Raw genomic sequence first — 18,266 nt, 5'->3', positions numbered from 1 at the left:
CAATACCTGAACCTGTTTGTATACAAAATTCTCTGTGTCTTAGATTATGGAATTATAGTTGGATGAATGTGTGTGTGTTTTGTGTAGAATTGGAACCTGTACTGAGACTGCCAGAATGCAAGCTCATTCTAGTTGGTTTGCGGCCTCTTTAGACTTTCGTCCTCCTTTGCCCATTGGCCTTGTACCCCCTGTCATTCTGCTCTGGTTGTTTCTGGGCAGCTCTGTCTGCTGAGAAGGTCAAGGGGCAGGGTATAAGTAAGAGAGCATGTGCAGTTTGTGTCGAGTGCTGTTCTGCAGAGAGGTTCAGCTTTCCTAAAAGGAAAGTTTCATCTTGCTGTTGTGCCCACAAGATGAATGGAAATGTATGGTTGGGTAATACTTTGCTTTTTGAATAATGTTCCTTGTGTTTGAGTAGTCTCTGTACCTTTTTCATGCAGCAGACTGCTGGGAAGCTGTTAATTGCAGAACTGCAGTCTGTCCATTGGCTATTCAGCACGTAAAACTGGACATTTTTTTTGTAGGTTCATCCTGCTATAACAGGTCAAAGCATTGAGTAATGATAATGAGGCAAATGGAGTAGAGCCTTAACAGTTGCTTTGGACATCAAAAAAGTGGTTTGAAAAATACAATGCAATATACTAAATGCCATCTGAAGTCAGTAATCTACTATTTGTGAAGAAGGAAAAAGTTTGATAAAATTCTGTCCCTGTTTTTTTTGTTCTTGATTATTCCATCAGCTTGGTTTTTCTTGAATATTCTGGATTGTTACGAATGACTTGGACTTCATAAGTTGATTGAGTGCTCAAATAATTAAGAACATCTTTGATTATTATTATATAGGAGATGAGTAGCTCCTGGTTTTACCTCTTGAGTTTCACTTTGTCATCTGGCTGGCTTTTTTCTTTACTTGAAAATTCAAGCTTTGTAATGTAAGTGTGTGCTCTAAATAACACTTGAAAAAAAAAATTATGTACTCTCAGGGCTTGTTTCTTATTTTGGAAGCATCCCATGATTTGGAGTTTGGGGACTATGTAATAGAGCAGAGCAGTTGTGCTCGTTTTCCAGCGTGGACAGCCTTAGGGTATGCTTCCATGGGAACTGTCATATTGCTTCTCTTTGGATGGCTAATAGCTGTGATTTGGATCTGAAGGGAATCTTGAAGAGAAATTGAGGCCGTGGTTGGTTTTTAGGTTTATTTAGAGGTTTGTTGTTCTTCTTTTCAATTTTCTGTTACAGATGGCTAGGGATTTGGTTAAGGAAGGGGGCATTGGAGTTTGTCAGGCATGTGTGGAACATCGCATGCAAACAATGTTTGTATATCTGAGCAAGGAGCAGGCATATGGAAAGGTGCTGTAGCTTTCTTTGAGAAGTTTAAAGAAAATTAGAGGCTTTTGAGGGTGGGTAGAGGGAGTTCATATTTAAAGTTCAGACCTGTGATTATACTATGGTCTAAAATAGAACTGTTTTGTACAGCAGCCATGGCAAGTGACAAAAATCTGTTTTCTGTGGTTCTAATAAGAAAATGGCTATTTTGCATAAATATTTTGGGCTTAATCATGTGAATGTAAGTGTAAAGCTTACCTGTTTATCTGGAAGATGATTAAAAGCTTAAGGGAACAGAGAAGCAATAAACAAATGGACAATTACCTTTTTAAAGGAGAGTTGTTGACATGAATGCAAAATGAAGATGACACCTTTGTATTACGGGAGTTGCCTAAAGAGCACAAGTGGTTAGGAGGGCAAAAGTGCTACTTAGTGCAGCTCAGCTGTGCTTGTAACTATCTGTTTTCAGTCTGTTTGATGGATGTTCTTAGATTCTAGTGTGTGTTCCTGGTTGCTCTGCTGTCTTTGAGGTGGTATTTGAACGCGTTTTGCTGTTTGTACTTCTGTGTGTCCCGTATTGGAATATGCCTGGTAAATCTGAGCTTTCTTGCCCAGTGTGAGTTGTGCATCTGCTTCTGGGCTTCTGATGTCCCTTCATGGTGCTGTCTTGCAATCCTTCCATCGCACAGTGCTGCCTGCTGCTCTGAGGCCATCAATCAGCTGGCTAGGAGAACATTTGAACCCCAGCCTAGATGTGGCTATGATTATTTTAAAATTCTGAAGTCTTAAAGACCCCAAAATTCTGACTGTTACTTAAATGTACCAAAAAGGGGCGAGAGAAGAATTGTTCTCCATGTGTGCATCTTCCTGAAACTTGCTCTTCGCTGGATTTCTTTGGATTTCAAATGTTGATAAATTGCTCTCAAATCCTGCTCTAAAAAAAAAAAAATGCCTGTGATATTAAAAAAAAATTCGTTAGCGCTGTTCTTGCTGGAGAACAGAGTAGATGAAAAGCAAATAGAGTAGTCTGAACTGTCTCATCCTGTGAAGTGCTCAGATCAGTTGCTGGCCACCAGTTGTGGTATGACTGCAGAAAGATTTTTCCTCAAGAGCACTAGAGCAATTATGTCTGTAGTGAGTTAGGCAATAGCCATAATTTCAAGAACTACTGAGTCACTTCTGTGCAGTGTTGTCTTAAGCTGAAATTTCAGTCAGTTGCTTGTTTCTTCTTAGGTTGTAAACTCACTGCAGCAACAAACACAAGCTACATCTCCTCCAGTTCCTGAACCTCACACGCTCACTACTGTGGCTCAAGCAGATCCTCTGGTTAGAAGACAACGAGTACAGGACCTTATGGCACAGATGCAGGGCCCCTATAACTTTATGCAGGTAGGATGAACCCACCCTACTGTGAAGCTAGAAACAGAGAAACAAATTAGCACTTTCTGACTCTTAGTCATGATTTAAGGGGTCTGCTGTGGTTTATTTGACAGATAAAATGGTCTTGCAAACCATATAGTGCTGCATGCAGGATCTCATCCAAAGCCTGCAAACCAGTATTGCTGTCCAAGTTCAACTGGAATGTTATTTAGCTTTTTTTCTGTTCTTGTTTGTGCTGAACCTACAGAGGATGCATGAAGTTCTTCATCACTGAGTGCTGTAGTATTTTCTACTTAAGACCAAAGTAAAATATCTCTTCTGTAAGCTTGCTTGAATTGTGTTATGAAAAACATCAACACATGAAGAGAGTACTTTTTGGGTTGTGTCTTTAATGCTCTCTTCTAACCCATAAAGTCAAAAATGCATTGGGAGATAATGGAGTACATCAGAAAAAGCCTCTCCTCCTCCAGAAAGAAAGAGTAGACACTTTGGTAACAAATGAGGCATGCACTTACTTGCCTTTTTCTTCCTACAAAGTGAAAAATGCTAATTTAGGATGACAAATAAAGAACAGATCGTTGCCTGTTCTCTCCGGCCAGTAAAATCTCCCACCAGTTATCTCTGTCAGTTAAGTTCTAATTTGTATACATGAACTGAATGTTTATTGTTATAAATAATTTTGGAATTTTTATTAACTTAATTGATTTAAAATGTGTGGCAAAACCAGCAATTGTATAACTGTGTGCTAAACTTTTTACTGTGACTTGGTAACTTCTATATTCTGAATGTTAGTTTTTTTGAAAATACAGTAAACTGGATTTGATTTTACTTTTCTCCCAGGACTCTATGCTGGAGTTTGAGAACCAGACACTTGATCCTGCCATTGTATCTGCACAGCCCATGAATCCAGCACAGAATTTGGACATGCCGCAAATGGTTTGCCCTCCAGGTTTGTAATGGTAAATCCTAAACACAAATATTGGGGAAGCCTGCAAGTCATCTCATTAGCAATGTTTCACTTATTGCTACGTAGGAAATGGGTCGTTACGTCACTGTTAGTTTTTCTCAGAAATGCACTTGTACTTTTGAAGCATTTGGAGACTTCAGTACCTCACTTGCTTCTGGGTTTTGCTTGAAACTGTGCAACGTAGAATCACAGAATCACTAGGTTGGGAAAGACCTTTGATATGTAGTTCAGCCATACCTGTCCACTACTAAACCATATCCCCGACATGTTAAACTTTATTAAATGAGCAAAACATAGATTCATAACCTTTTTTATAGCCTTTCAGAAATCTCTGCAATATTTTGCACATCTGGGAAAAACATATTTTGAATGGAAATGGTAATTGGTATTTCTAGTACAGCTTTGCCATACTGAAGGCATAATCATCTTTTCAATGATGAGCTCTCAAGTAACTGATTTAGATAAGATGATAATTCTATGCTGTGGAAGGTTTGATTGTACTCTGTAATAAGCAAAATTATTTTTCTGCAGTTCATGCTGAGTCAAGACTTGCCCAACCTAATCAAGTTCCTGTGCAACCAGAAGCTACGCAGGTAAAATGTTCAGTAAGTTGTATTTTGATTTTAAATTTATTTCAGTCTTTATTGATCCTGTAATAGGATTTAATCCCTAGCTACATGGGAAACTAAGAAAAAGCTGAAGTTCTGATTTTGGGGAATTGGTTATCCAGTGTTCATTGAGGAAACTGCATTTATAATCAGAGGCCTTCTTAACTGAAGGGCACAGGTGTGGAAGCAGTTGCAGTTTGTACTGCTCTAGTGGCCCAGTGTGAACCCCCGGGTAGTAAACCAGTTCTTTGAGTCTGGGGAGCTCACCTCAGTCCTCAAACGCACTATGTGGATGTGATTTATTTCACTTCACAAATTGACTTCCACGTGCCTGTGTATTAGGCTTCCAGTACTTAAAATTTTTATCCCATGTGGTAGTGGTGTATTTTTCATGACTGCAAGGAAGGTCTTTGGGATGCTGCTCTGTGCAGTCATTCTCAAATATATGCCATTGACCTTGAGATACCTCTGTGCATTCTGCTCAAGGTGGGCTAATAATTTGACATGTCAGTGTTAACATGGAAGAGAATACTACTAAAGAAAGCCACGTGGAATAATATTTTTTAAATGTAGATAGAAGCAAGTTGTCCTTTATCTGCTTATTTGTGATAGAAAAGAAATTGGTTAAAGGGCAGTCTGCATCTGTTCAAGTGGCCATCAGATGGCACGTAGATTGAACAGACTAATTGTATAGTTTGTGATGATTTTGACCTGTCCTATTGGGGTCGAGTCCTGTTTGCTTGCTTGGATAACACTTTAATACTGGATTTCTAGAGCAGTCAGAATGAGTTTGACTGTTTTTTCAGTTGAGCTTTAATGAAATTCCTGTTGAAGTAGGATCTCTTAAACTTCTGTGGTGTATAAATGATGTATTTGCCTTGTTAGGATGTGCTGGTTTCTTGCTGAATTGTCTAGCAGTTAAAGAACTTCCTGATGTTGTATGAAGCACGTGTGGTATCTCTGAGAACTCTGATAGCCTCAAGTAATGAATCTGATCCCTGTAGGTGCTTGGAAAGGAAACCAAAAGAAAGATCTGGATAGATTGTGTATTTCAGGGTGATGCCAATATAAATTACCTGCTCTATCTTGTCCAGATTAGGTCTCAAAGTTTTGAGTCACTCATTTGTACAGAAACAGGAATGTGGTTTTGTTTCTTGAGTTTCTTCTGGATGTAGCTACATGAAGTTCTAGTACACTCAGCAGGGTATTTTTGAGAGCGTTGCTTTTATTTTACTGTTAAATGATGTCTCTGACTTACTGCAATGGATTTCTTGTTTTTCCCATTTTGCTTGCCTCGACCAGGGCTGCCAGCAATTCCCTTGGGCATCTTGTGAGCAGCAGGATCTAAACTTACCTCTTTCCTTTTGAGTGTTCAGCAAGGTGATATGAACACACCCATCAGGCATTACCAGTTGCCTTTTAGAGTCCCCAATAGCCTTAAATACAAAGTCTTCTGCTTTGGCCAGAGTTTTCAATGGACCATGTGTAGGGAAGCAGAGTCTGTAATAAAAGCAAATTCAGTCCACTTGAAAACCAGCACTGCTCTATTTCTCTAAAAGCTTGGACTTCTCTCATTCAGATTTCTGTGTATTTCTGTCTGTCATTCCCCAGGTTTTTCGTAATGGTAGTTGAGGTTGCATAAGGAAATGAGGAAGAGATTAGAATCATAGAATGGTTTGGGCTGGAATAGACCTTAAAGATCATTCAGTTCCAACCCCCCCTGCCATATTCTTCAGTAAAAGCAAGTACAGATGTTGAGCTGATTCAGAAATATCTATAGAGTACAATCTGGCAGGGGATCCATATTGTGGCATGTTAGAGTATATGTCAGGATGAGGTGGCTAAACCTCTACTTGTTAAAAAGTACTTAATTTTTAATGGTTATAAAGGCTTGCTGGAATATGTATTTTTACTAGAGAGTACCATTCATCCTGGAGTTCTGATACATTTTATAAAACTGTGTGTGAGCATCAGCTGACTTGTGGGGGCTTTGGGGTTTATTTTGTCAGGTTCCCTTGGTCTCTTCTACCAGTGAGGGATATACAGCCTCCCAGCCCATGTATCAGCCTTCTCACACAACAGAGCAACGGCCACAGAAAGAATCCATTGACCAGATTCAGGCAAGTCAGATTTTACAGGGGTGGGAAGGACTCTGCTTGCAGATCAAACGTTAGTCTGTGTTTCTTTGTAAAGTTTTGTCGTTTTAGTTTAGCTGATAGGGCTACTTCAGCTCCATTTTAAGTACAAACTTTTGAACCTTTTGTGACCAGCAAGTCCTTCATAGTAAGACTTCACTAGATTGTCTCTTCAGTTAGAAGTAATGCATCAACATCAGCATGTGGCTGTCAGTGTTGTTGGCTTAGGAAATGTGGGCTGTTTTTTCACCTTGGCTAGCAGTTAGCTCAAACCTGTTCATTTCCCCCTGTAGTTTTTTGTGGTTGTTTTTCAAGTTAACGAGGGAGAACACTGCTAGGGTTTTCCTCTCCCACTATGTTATTGTGAATGAGGCTGTTCAGCTGGAGTAGAAAATGGTCCTTTGAGGTGAACCTGAGCCATTACTTTCTTTTTAGGTGACCTTTTTAAGGAAGTGGGGTTCTTTTGTTACTTAGAAACTGCTAAAAAGTTATTTGTTTTAATTATTAGGCTTCAATGTCACTGAATGCAGACCAGACCCCATCATCATCATCACTTCCCACTGCATCCCAGCCGCAGGTGTTCCAGGCTGGATCTAGCAAACCTTTGCATAGCAGCGGAATCAATGTTAATGCAGCTCCATTCCAATCCATGCAAACAGTAAGTAGTTAATTAATCCTGAATCCCTTTATTTTGGTAGCTGTTCCTCGTGGTGTTGTACGTACACTGGAATCAGTCATGTAATTACCTCAAAGAGTCTTTCATTATTGATATTTCTCAGACTTGCATAATTCTTTGCATGATGCAATAAGGAATTAAAAAATGAGTTGGACCAGAGAGCTGTTTTTCTCACTTCATAGGTATTCAACATGAATGCACCTGTTCCTCCTGTTACTGAGCCAGAAACCCTTAAGCAGCAAAACCAGTACCAGGCCAGTTACAACCAGAGTTTCTCCAATCAGCCTCACCAAGTAGAACAATCAGATCTTCAGCAAGACCAACTCCAGACAGGTAAACTTCAGCAAAAACTAAAAAGACAGCACTTCAGGCAGAGCAGATGATCAGGCTGTGACGTCCTAGGTGATGTAGCAAAGCACACACATTCTCAAATGTTCCCAGTCCTGCCAATCTTTCCCCTGAACAGTACCTGGTTTTTTTACTCTTATCTAGATTTGAATATCCAGCAGGAGAGGAAATTCAGAATATGGATCTCCAGCTGTTAAAGTAGTTTTGCCACTTGATTCAGTTTAAGAGAAAACATGAACAGGATTAAGGATTATTCTAAAGGTAAAAGCTGTTTAGTGGAGTACTTGCTCTGCTGATGTTAAGGTTGGATGATCCTTACTTAAATTTGTGTTTTAAAGAAAGAAAAAGACTGTACTATTTGAGATGACTTTTTAGAGAGGAAATAGCTGGAATTGAGCACAAATATGGACTGGTGCTCACAGGTGGTGTAAGGTTCATAAAGGTCTAGAACCCTTTGCTAAAATCAGCTAGATGTGGTTTGAATACAGCAGGCAAAATGTTTTGCCAAGTCAGCAATGTCAAAAAAACAGACAAATGGTAAAGTTTGTGTACTAAGCTCTTTTCCTCCCAGCACTGTCCTCACTTTCCACTGAGAATTTGTAGGTGCAGTTTGGGGTTTTGAGTGATGGACACAGGACAAAGATAAGGGTGAAGGGCTAGCAACTAATGGAGGTGGAATAAGGAAGAGCCTGATCCTTTTTCTCTATAACTGATTATGGTCTTGAGTTTTGCCTTCCTTGCAAGCTGGGATACTGGAGTGAGTGGATGAGAGAGGGAGAACCAACTTTTCGTCTGTTTTTTGAGCTACTTTACAGCATAAGGCAGAAAGATAATCTGTGGAATGTGAGTGTTGAATTTGGGCCATGCAATATTAAATGCTTACTTTAAATAAACAGCTAAGTAAATGTAACTGTTGATACACAGAAAACGCAGTGACCTTAGAACAAAACCTGCATGCTAATAGACAGTCAAAAGGGTGACCCCTTCATAAATTCCATGAGGATTGAGAAGAGAGGATCTCTGTGCAAGTTCCGTAGTACTCCGTGGCTGAGTGAAGTAGACAAAGTTGTGCTCCTTGATGGAGAAATCTTCCTTTCCTTCATATGAAAGGGACTTGACACAAGTTGTCTTTGAGATCTTGCTTCAGAATTTGATATCAGGCTAAATTTTACAGCTGTTTTACTCTTACATACAGAATTCCATCATTTATTACACTTACTGAGCCTATAGCCCTTGCATTGCTTTTGTAATCCATTCGGTTCTTGATGATGCCTGTAAAGTGAATATGTGGTGTACCTTACTTCAAATACGCAGATAGTCCTAAGTTATGTATCCTGCTCTTGGCTTTTAATTGCTACGTTCTGTATAAAAAAGGATCCCCCAGCTTACATAGTTGAAATAGCAGCTCTGTTAAAATGTTCCTATTAATCTCACCTTAGTAGGTACAGCTATGCCTAAGAGAGGATTAAGTTAATGAAAGCAAAGATTTAGTGGCTTTCTGCCAGCTCAGAGAGGAGGAAGTTAGAGAAGTAGGTTGACTTTATTCATTTTGGGTTTTTTTTTCAGTGTGTGTTGCTGATTTTTAGACTTTGAAACAGCACTGAAAAATTGTGCCTGTATTAGGAATACTCGTTGCTGAACTTGCAACAGAGATTTCTTAATGCTGCCCTGAATCAATTCTACTGATTGAGTTGTTTTAATAATGTGGGATATCTGACAAGGAAATTTCATACTTAATTCTGTAGATCACTAAATGCTCAACTATTCAAAGAAAAAAAGTTGTACTCGATGGTATCTCAAGGGTTTGAATGTTGAATTTGAAGAGCGCATATGTAGGAATGTAAGAGACATTTATACTTCTTTTTTTTCTTCCCTACTTCCAACATAGTGGTTGGAACCTACCATGGATCCCCGGACCAGACCCATCAAGTGGCAGGTAACCACCAGCAGCCTCCCCAGCAGAACACTGGATTTCCACGGAACAGTCAACCTTATTATAACAGTAGAGGAGTGTCCCGTGGTGGATCACGTGGGGCTCGTGGCTTAATGAATGGTTACAGGGGACCGGCAAATGGATTTAGAGGTAAGCAGTTTAATAAAACTCATTTGAATTTATTTACTACTTTCTGGAAACACTGTGTCAAGATATCTCAAGTGTTAAGCTGACCTCCTGTTTTTGTACTGTTTAGCCTCTCTGTAAGGTATTTAGAAGTGTAGTAAAAGTTCTGTTTGCTTTAGCGAGGTGTTTGGTTAGGCTTCTGAACTAGAATGTAAATGAAGCATTTTTTTTCTGCTCTGTGCAGAGTGCTTAGTGTTAGTTTGATTAGGCATCCACTGCAAGTGAAAGCAAACATGGAAGTATCCAGCAGAATTTTGCAACCATCAAGTGAGGAATTTGGATGCCAATTAGTATTTTAAAAATGTTTTTGAATTCCAGTTACAGTAGAAGCACTGTTTTTTCAAGATGTATGTTCCGTCACATTGAGAAGAGGCTGGACAATGTAGAAATACAAGAACAGAAAAGTCCAAAAGTCACTGCTCTGTGGGAATTACAACAGTAGAGAAATTACACTGTAGTTCTGGATACATCAGAACTTAAATGATTCCTGAAGATAATTACATGTGGCTGTCAGTGTTAGGAAAGTGTTTATGTTAGAACAGGAGAGAGATGGTGTCCCTGTCATGTATTAGGGGATTACACTAATGGATTCAGTACTGAGTTCTTTTGCCATGCTCTCTTCCTCTCACGTGGCTGGAAAGTAGAAGAGTAACCTGGATAACAAAAGTACAAATAATTTCAGTAGGGAACACAGTGGCCATTGCTTGTCTGCTTAAAGCTAACCTGGATTCTATGTGTTAGACCCTTGGGACTGGAGCCATCCTTGGATATGGTCCCCAGCATGCAGGAGCTTGGCTCAGGAGCAGCTCCTTGCTTGAGTTGGCAGTTGTGACATTGCAGTCGCAGCTGTCCCATTTAGATTATAGTATTATGTTTCACTCTGGATTTGAATGCTACAGAAAACAAACTTCCAATTACTAGAAAAATGCATTCACTTGCTATCTCCTCCCAGTTCTTACTAAGTCTTCATTCTTTTTTTCTTGTAAAAGTATTAGCATTGATGTTGCAAACACTTGGCTTGCAGGTACAGAGTATTTTTTCCTCAGGTGTAGGTAGAGTGCTGTTACTGCTTTTCTTTATATGGTAGCATTAATTATAGGCTGTCATTTCTAAATGAAAGACATGTATCCTGTTCCTTAGGAGGATATGATGGCTACCGTCCTTCCTTTTCCAACACTCCAAACAGTGGTTACACGCAGCCCCAGTTCAATGCTCCTCGGGATTATTCGAACTACCAGCGGGTAAGCTACTGTTGTGTTGTGTATAGTTACTTTAATAAAATGTTGCGTGTCGAAGTCACAGGTGTTTTGTCAGTGCATGTTGTTTTAAAAGCATCTTAATTTATTGGCAATTAGTAGCTTACTGAAATGTAATAAAATACCCTTTTTTTTGGTCATAACTGTTTTCTTTGTTTCAGGATGGATATCAGCAGAATTTCAAACGTGGCTCTGGACAAAGTGGACCTCGGGGAGCTCCTAGAGGTAATTCCTGAGTAGTGAATAATTGACTTGTGCAGAATGAAAGTTTTTGGTCCAACTTCTGAAGTTTTGGATTTAAAAAGCAACCTTACTCCTTATGTAGCAGGTCACAATTGAAGAATAAGCTTATTTTCCTCTGACTTGATAGTTGACCCTGCTTGCGAACAGGAATTGGACTTGGAGGACCTATTGAAGTCCTTTCACACTTGAATTCCACTGTGATCCTTCGAACTTGTGGAAGTTTAGTTGGCTGTTAAATGAGGAATTCTTTGAAAACAAGTGAAAACAACAACTACTTTTGACACTTTCGGAGAAATATTCAGTTGTCTTTTATTAATGTACACCTTAGGAAAGTAATCTTTTTTTGTTTATCGTGACTTAAGATCTGATTAGGAGGTGTATGAGTGGTTTGCAAGTAGGAGTTGTTTATAAAATAGACATTTGGCTTCAGCTGGGTATCAGCCTTCAAAATTATATGGTACTCTGTTGCATTGTAAGTTGTCCTACTGTGTCTGTTGTGGAGGTCTTTTGATATAGGGATACAAAGCTTCCCTCTATGCTCCTTTGTTCCTTGATTCTAGAGAATTGTTGCTTTTAGCCTATGGAGGCATGTTGTCTTCTAGCTTTGTATAAGTTTGCCCTTCTAAATACGATTCCCACAGTTCTATTTTTAGTAGATTTTTGGTGGTGAGACTGTCTTCTGTCTCGACACAGACACTTCCATGAGAGCCTTGAGTTATCGCAGTGCCTCCTCAGTGAAGACAGCTTGAGGCTGTACATGTCTCTGTGAAACCACAGCTCTGTGTGGCGATTTGGTTTTTGAAGAGTTTTGTCCTTGACTGTCTTGGTATTGAGAGCCCTTATAGGGTGGAACTGTGCCCTGAAGTGCAACGTGGTATTTGGCTGCGGTGAAACTAGGAACTTATTTTAGGAAGTGCAGCTATAATGAAGAAAAGCCTTGAGGTTTGTTGTCAGGGCTCTGCTGGCAAACATGAGAGGAATCCCTCAGGTGGCCCACAATTCTCATATACTCAGAGTGTGAGCTACAGGCAGTCTCTTTCTTAATGAAGTAAGAAAAGAAGGGAAGCTAAAACAGACTAGTTACCTCACAGTACTGAAATTTAAAATACCATAAACCAATTACCTCTTAAATGAGTGCAGAACTTTTAGTCTTTATGTTCTTATCTTCGTGAGTTGATTTTTCTTTTCCCCCATTTTTAGTTGAAGTGATGACAACTTTGTAGTTTTATGGGGGAAAGTATTAGAATAAAGCTGGAAACTGTGAAGGCAGGTACATGCAATTGAGTTTTGATGTGGAGGAACTTTTAGAACTGTATATAATCTAGATATATATCTGGGAATTCTTTTTTAAAATAACCTGACTTCATGCATAATTCAAGTGCCTTTTTATCTATTTTCTAGGTCGTGGAGGGCCCCCAAGACCAAACAGAGGGATGCCTCAAATGAATGCTCAGCAAGTGAATTAAATGGATTCACAGGATTACATGAAACGCCAAAAACACACTGGCCAGTGTACTATACATGTTACCAGAAGAGTTATTATCTATTTGTTCTCCCTTACAGGAAGTTTGATGTAAAGGGACTATTTTCATTACTCATAATGACAGGACTACAGTTGCCAGCTTTATATTACCTGGATATGGAAAGGAACAAAACAACGTTTACTTTGCATGTTCTGTCCTAAGCATCATCTTGAGCCTTGCACATGAGATTCAGATTCCTCACCCTTGCTAAGAGTAAAGCAAAAAAAAACCAAGGCAATTTTCAGGGTGATCCAGTCTCCATGGTTAACTGAAGTGGCAGGAAAAAGCAAAGACTCACTTCTGACAATTTAAGTGATGTAACAAATTTGGATAAAATCTGTAAATTAGTAAAGATTTACTATGATGGCAATTGATAAAACAATGTCCCCATGAAAGGATGGGAAAGGTGAAGTGTGGTTTAGTAGAGCAACTGCATTTCAACTTTTTCGTAATAAATCGAAGCACTGAACAGTTCAAAGATGCGTAGCGATGCGTATTTCCCAGAATAGATAAATAGGCTTATAGCCAGTTTTTGACAAAGAAGCAGCACCCTTAACTACAGCTCCCTTGATCCCCAGAGCCCTGTTTAATGTGGCTGAGGATCTTGGATTGCTCGCATAACTGCTGATGTAGCTGTGTCATTTTTTTTTAAAAAAGAAAGGTTTCATTTGGCACTTCAGCAAAACTTTGTGACAAATGTGAGATATAATCTGGATGGCCACTGTATATTTGATGTGAAGTATTTAGATATCTCTTTGAAACACTTCTAAGTTTCTTTGATAGCAATGACTTTTGTAAGGATTGGTATTCTCTATCATTCCTTATGACTTGCACATTGTCTGTCACTAATACTTGACCTTGCTGTATTATCACCTAAATAACTGATGCCGGTACTGATGGAAATTTCTAATGGATAATCATAACACTTTTGGTCACATGTCCTTTTGTCTTTCCTGCAGCCTTGAAGGTTTTAAGAAATCTCAAATGCCGCTGCTGCTGCCCTTTTAATTGCTCTCTTTTGAAAAGCACCAGTATGTGTTTGAATTGATTTCCCCTTTGAAGGGAAGTGACAGCCAGCAGTTACAGTTCTAATGGTATAAGCAAGAGAAAAGTGACAGCCAGCAGTTACAGTTCTAATGGTATAAGCAAGAGAAATAAAACGTGTTTTTAAAAATTGTATCTTGGAACAATGGTTTTCAACGACTGAAACAAATTGAATGTAATGGGGTGACATTTCATAAGGTTGGTTCCCCTCCTCCGGTAGATTCTGCCTTTCCTGAATAGATATAAAGCCTTCTCTCGTTTTTCTAATTTTATTCTAATAGCTGTGACTTCTGGGAAACTTTTTATTTTATGGACTTTTCATTAAGGCAGCGATGTATAAAAGAAATGGTTAAGACTAGGAGCTGGAAAATACCGAGTCTTATTCAAGTTATACTGCGTCATTGCAGTATAATCTTTGGAAAATCACTTGTGCCTACCTTTTGCGCACATGCACTCTCTCTGCAGTGGGGAGAATCTATTGATAGCTGCCTCCATAGAGGTGTTGGTAGTCCTTTCGCGTTCTATAGCACCTGCAAGAAGAAAAGTGCTGTATATGTTAAGTATTGCTTGTCAAATAATTCCTACCTGTAGAAAGGTGAAAATAAGGAACAGCTACACATTGTGTAACTGTTACATACAAAACTGAAGGATGTTTTCACTCAGAGGGTCATTTCTACTTTGTATCGCCACTGACCTTCCAGACATGTCAGGTATTTTGGCTTTGTTGTGGAATAATCTGAAACTCCATACATATAATAACACTTCTCCATGTTCTGTGTGAAAAGCACAACCGAGAGATGTTTTTCCTAAGAGAAGTGATATGCTTGTGAAGAAGGCGTTACAGACCAAATATCCTGAAGCGATGCTGATGGCTCAAAGCAGCAGTTTTAGTCAAGGCCTAGAAACATTCCGTACCAGTATGAGAATATAAGCTGCAGTCTGGTGAGAAGTTGCTGTTCTGTGTATTTTATTTTTTTTTTTTTTTAGGAAGCCATTACTGAGCTAATAGTCCCAACTGTTTTTTAACTGGAAAAAATAAAAAGACAAACCTTCTAATGTTGAACTGATGTAGGAAAACTGAGTTCTTTATTTTGTTGGGGTTTTTTTTGTGCATCAGCTTGCTTTTTAAATGATTGATACAAGCTATTTCCATTGCACACCAAATGCTTTTTAAAGAGCTGATTTAGGTTAACAGTAAACTTGCAGCATATTGAATTAAAGACTGCTGAATGGACCAGAGGATTCCACTTAAAAGTTTAGGTTTTTTTAACTTAAATTTGTTAATAAAACATGAGGTAGTTGAGAGGCCTTTTAAATTGAGATAACAGCTTTGTAAGCCTTTTTATGTATGAAAATGGTCTTTAGAGTAGGTGCTCTATTGTATGCTGATAGAGCGAGATGTGTTTTAATCTGGGAATTCACACTTGACTCCTTTAATCTCAATACATGCATCTAATAAACGGTGTCTGAAAAATTGGTTTGAGTCACAGTATGGCGCACAGATCCACAACCTTTTTCTGGCCTGTTCAGGGGAGCTTCTAGGCGTCTTCATAACATCCGTCTAGTTCCAAGTTACATCCTGCTCACAAGCACTCCTAGATGAGTAGTGATGTTTTGAACAAAGACTGTTATCAGAAGTGATCATATTAACTGAAACTGCCAGTTTGGGGCTGGTTTTGTTGCAGAACCCTTTCTGGGTGCTGGGAGGGCAACTGTGTTTATTCTGGTTAATTGCTGCTTTAGGATAGTTTGGGCTTGATGCCTGTGGTTGGAAGGCATACATAACAAAGTGCTACTTCTGAGCCTGTACGTAGACACATCGTTTACATTTTGGGGTGGTTTTACCTGATTCTTCTGTGAATCAATCTTTTTGGGAGCATAACAGCCTCGTTATATCTGCCTTGTTGCACATCCAGCTACTGTGAGGAGAGAGGTTTTTTTGTTAGGAGGGGATTCATTATTTGATATTGCCAGGCTGTGATAATGTGTAATGGAATGTGTTTGAAAACACACCTCTAGGTTCTGCGTCTTGCTTCCTCTTGGCTGCAATACAAGGATCCTTGAGTAAATATAAATCACTCAAGTTTCCACGTGTTTCTACCTAATGTTACTGTGCCTGGATAACATTGATCCTTCTTAGGCATTCTACAACTTAGATACTTTTGTAACTCAGAAATGTCAGCTGTTGCCTCCTACCTAGAGTCAATGTTGTCCTGCACTTCGGTGTTCTCCCTGCATACAGGCTCTCTTTTTAAGACCTATCCACCAATACCACTTTTGGATTTGGCTGTGAAGGGAGTTGGAGACATCAGTTAATCCCTACTTTTCTTTCAAAGATCCTGTCTTTGCATATAGCAATCCCTAAAGTAAAACATTCAGAGTAGTTGCAAGAGTAATATTGACTTAATTGCCAGTTAGTGTGTTCTGGTGGGACTTAATACCTCTGAGAACTTCCTGACCTTAAAAGAATGTATTGTCTTATAATACCTTGTTGACCTTGGTTGTTAGGCATACAGATTCTTTGGGTGGCAGGTTACCTTCTTATGGGTCTTTAGAAACCGAATCGAGCTTCCGTCTTTACCCCAAAATGGCATTTGGAGAGCGAAAAGTTACTGTAAAGGCTTTAACTCTAGGCAAATGCTGAAAAGATGATAAACGATACAAAAGAAGTCATTAAACTTTATAGGTTTAAAAGCAAATAGCATAAAACCTTTGTGATGCAGCAGAGTACAAAGCAAACTGGTCAGAAAAATCCCCATGATCCTTTTTTTTAACTTCTGGCACTGCCTAAGCTGATTAGTTGGCTTTTCTTGCCATTTGTTATAAACGCAGATCCAAGATACAAGTGTTTGGGGTCGGTGAACAAGATTGTACTGCGTTCTTAAATCTCCTCCCATCCCAAGTCTCTGGATATCAAGGGACATGACAACATGGCTCATTAACCAGCCTTGTTAATGAGACTGCCAGTCACATTTTGAAAAATGAAGACCATCCCTTTCACTGTTGTGAAACTTCTTGATTGAAGTGTATGCGGAGTATCGAAACAAATACTTGAAGATACCAATTTGTAGCTGGAGTTGAGGTTTGTGACTGAAGTAGATGGTATAGCTTAGTGTTTCAGATCTATGCAACTGTTTTATCCATATTCAATGCAGATGGATATTGTAAAGCGTAGGGTTTTAAGCACTTGAGCTGGTACCATTAAACTTCTGCAGATGGGGTGGATCTATTAATTGGTGAAGAACACCAAGAAAGTAGTGCCTCATCTGGAAAGCAAGCAGGAAACAGTTCTGAATAATGGAAGTTTCATTTTAGTTTAAAAGATTACAGCCCTGAAGAGAAGGTTACACCTTTATTTAAACCTAGGCTTAAAGAACAGTTATGGTTACTGTCTAGGATGTCATGGGCATCCGAAGACATTGTGAAATTGTGCGGTTCCCTTGTAATGCTGGTTTTCTCTAAACAACAAAACTGGTTTAAATCTCCTTGACTGGTCACAATATCAGCATCTGAGTGCTTGGTGGGCCTTGTACTGGTAACAGAAGTAGTTTTGATGTGAACTTAGGGAAGATTGGTGTATTTAATATCGGGTAGTGGTGAAAAAGGCGAACCACTTAGGCTGTAATGTGTTTGTTTGGCCTTCTGCTTTTTTCCGGAGGGAGGGAGATGGGGAGACCCTTCAGCCTTCCTACTTTGCAAATAATTGCTTGGTTTTACATTTAAATGTGTTTCATGCCAGTCATGTCTTCCAAGAGGAAAGGTTCCATGCTTTTAAGAACCACTGTACCTGGCTGTTTTGGATTTGATGTTACATTCGTATCGTCTAACAGTAAAGGGAAGGCAAACTTTGTGCTGTAGTAGACCATTAAAGAAACTTAATGTCTCTTGCTTTGTAAAAGGAAGCCCCTGACCCTTGTATGCTTAAAAACAGCATATTGGATATCTTCCTCTCTGTTCCTGCAGGGTTTCAGAACCAGGCATTGTTGCATTTTTGGTGTGGTGTGGCAGGTATGAGACTGATTTTTCTGAGCAGTTTATCTAAGGGAAGAGGTGCTTTAGTATTAACCATTTTCTTATGAATCCAAAGCAGTTAGAACTATTTGTGTCTCTGTAGATCCAGCCTTAATGCAGGGAAGGAATTCTGTTTTCCAGAATCCACATCCTAAAGCCAATTTGAGCAATGCTTAAGAGATCTGTGTTAGCTTGACATTTTGTTCCGAATTCATCTGCATTAGCTCTTGCTGCAATTATTAACCCATGAACTCTAAGAGCTGTTCTGTGTTCCCCCCTCACTTTTTATTGTTCATAAAGCAATCAGATGGGTGTAAGTAGCTCAGTTCCAACTACAGTGGCCAATTCCTTCCTCTAAAATATGCTCAAATAACCGATAGCAGATCAAGAGTACACCAGAAATTTTAGTATTATGATAAATTTTAGTAATTATCCATTAGACACTTATTCCATGAAAATGTATTTCCTTTTTTGAAGCTATTCAATTTTAGAATAACTTTTAGTAATGCATCTACCATATAAAATAAGTCTTCAGAATTACGTGTTAGTTAATTGTTAGATTTAAATTTTCTGATGGCCTTAAACATGTATATATGTCTTTGCAGTTCTTTAACTCGACATCGAAAGCAAATT

At 39.0% G+C, this 18,266-nt stretch overlaps 1 protein-coding gene across 8 annotated transcripts in view; it reads left to right on the top strand.

Moving 5' to 3' along the window:
• CAPRIN1 (cell cycle associated protein 1) overlaps positions 1-13,549 on the top strand; it is a 32,934-nt gene extending 19,385 nt beyond the window's left edge. For 3 of the 8 annotated variants that reach the window (XM_069857369.1, XM_069857364.1, XM_069857365.1), the window contains 10 exons: positions 2,557-2,712; positions 3,544-3,652; positions 4,202-4,275; positions 6,288-6,398; positions 6,922-7,071; positions 7,272-7,422; positions 9,326-9,520; positions 10,697-10,797; positions 10,974-11,037; positions 12,457-13,549. In XM_069857369.1, the coding sequence (XP_069713470.1) occupies positions 2,557-2,712; positions 3,544-3,652; positions 4,202-4,275; positions 6,288-6,398; positions 6,922-7,071; positions 7,272-7,422; positions 9,326-9,520; positions 10,697-10,797; positions 10,974-11,037; positions 12,457-12,521 (1,176 nt within the window). In that variant the 3' untranslated portion in view covers positions 12,522-13,549. Of the gene's footprint in view, positions 1-2,556; positions 2,713-3,543; positions 3,653-4,201; positions 4,276-6,287; positions 6,399-6,921; positions 7,072-7,271; positions 7,423-9,325; positions 9,521-10,696; positions 10,798-10,973; positions 11,049-12,456 lie in introns of those variants that run through there. The other 5 variants (XM_069857370.1, XM_069857366.1, XM_069857372.1 and 2 more) reach the window with 4 other exon arrangements.
• Positions 13,550-18,266: the final 4,717 nt, after the last annotated feature.

Source organism: Phaenicophaeus curvirostris, chromosome 5 (assembly GCF_032191515.1).
Source record: "Phaenicophaeus curvirostris isolate KB17595 chromosome 5, BPBGC_Pcur_1.0, whole genome shotgun sequence".
Classification (NCBI taxonomy): Eukaryota; Metazoa; Chordata; class Aves; order Cuculiformes; family Cuculidae; genus Phaenicophaeus; species Phaenicophaeus curvirostris.
The sequence above is the reverse complement of the archived record's forward strand: the minus strand, read 5'-3'. Positions and strand labels throughout refer to the sequence as shown.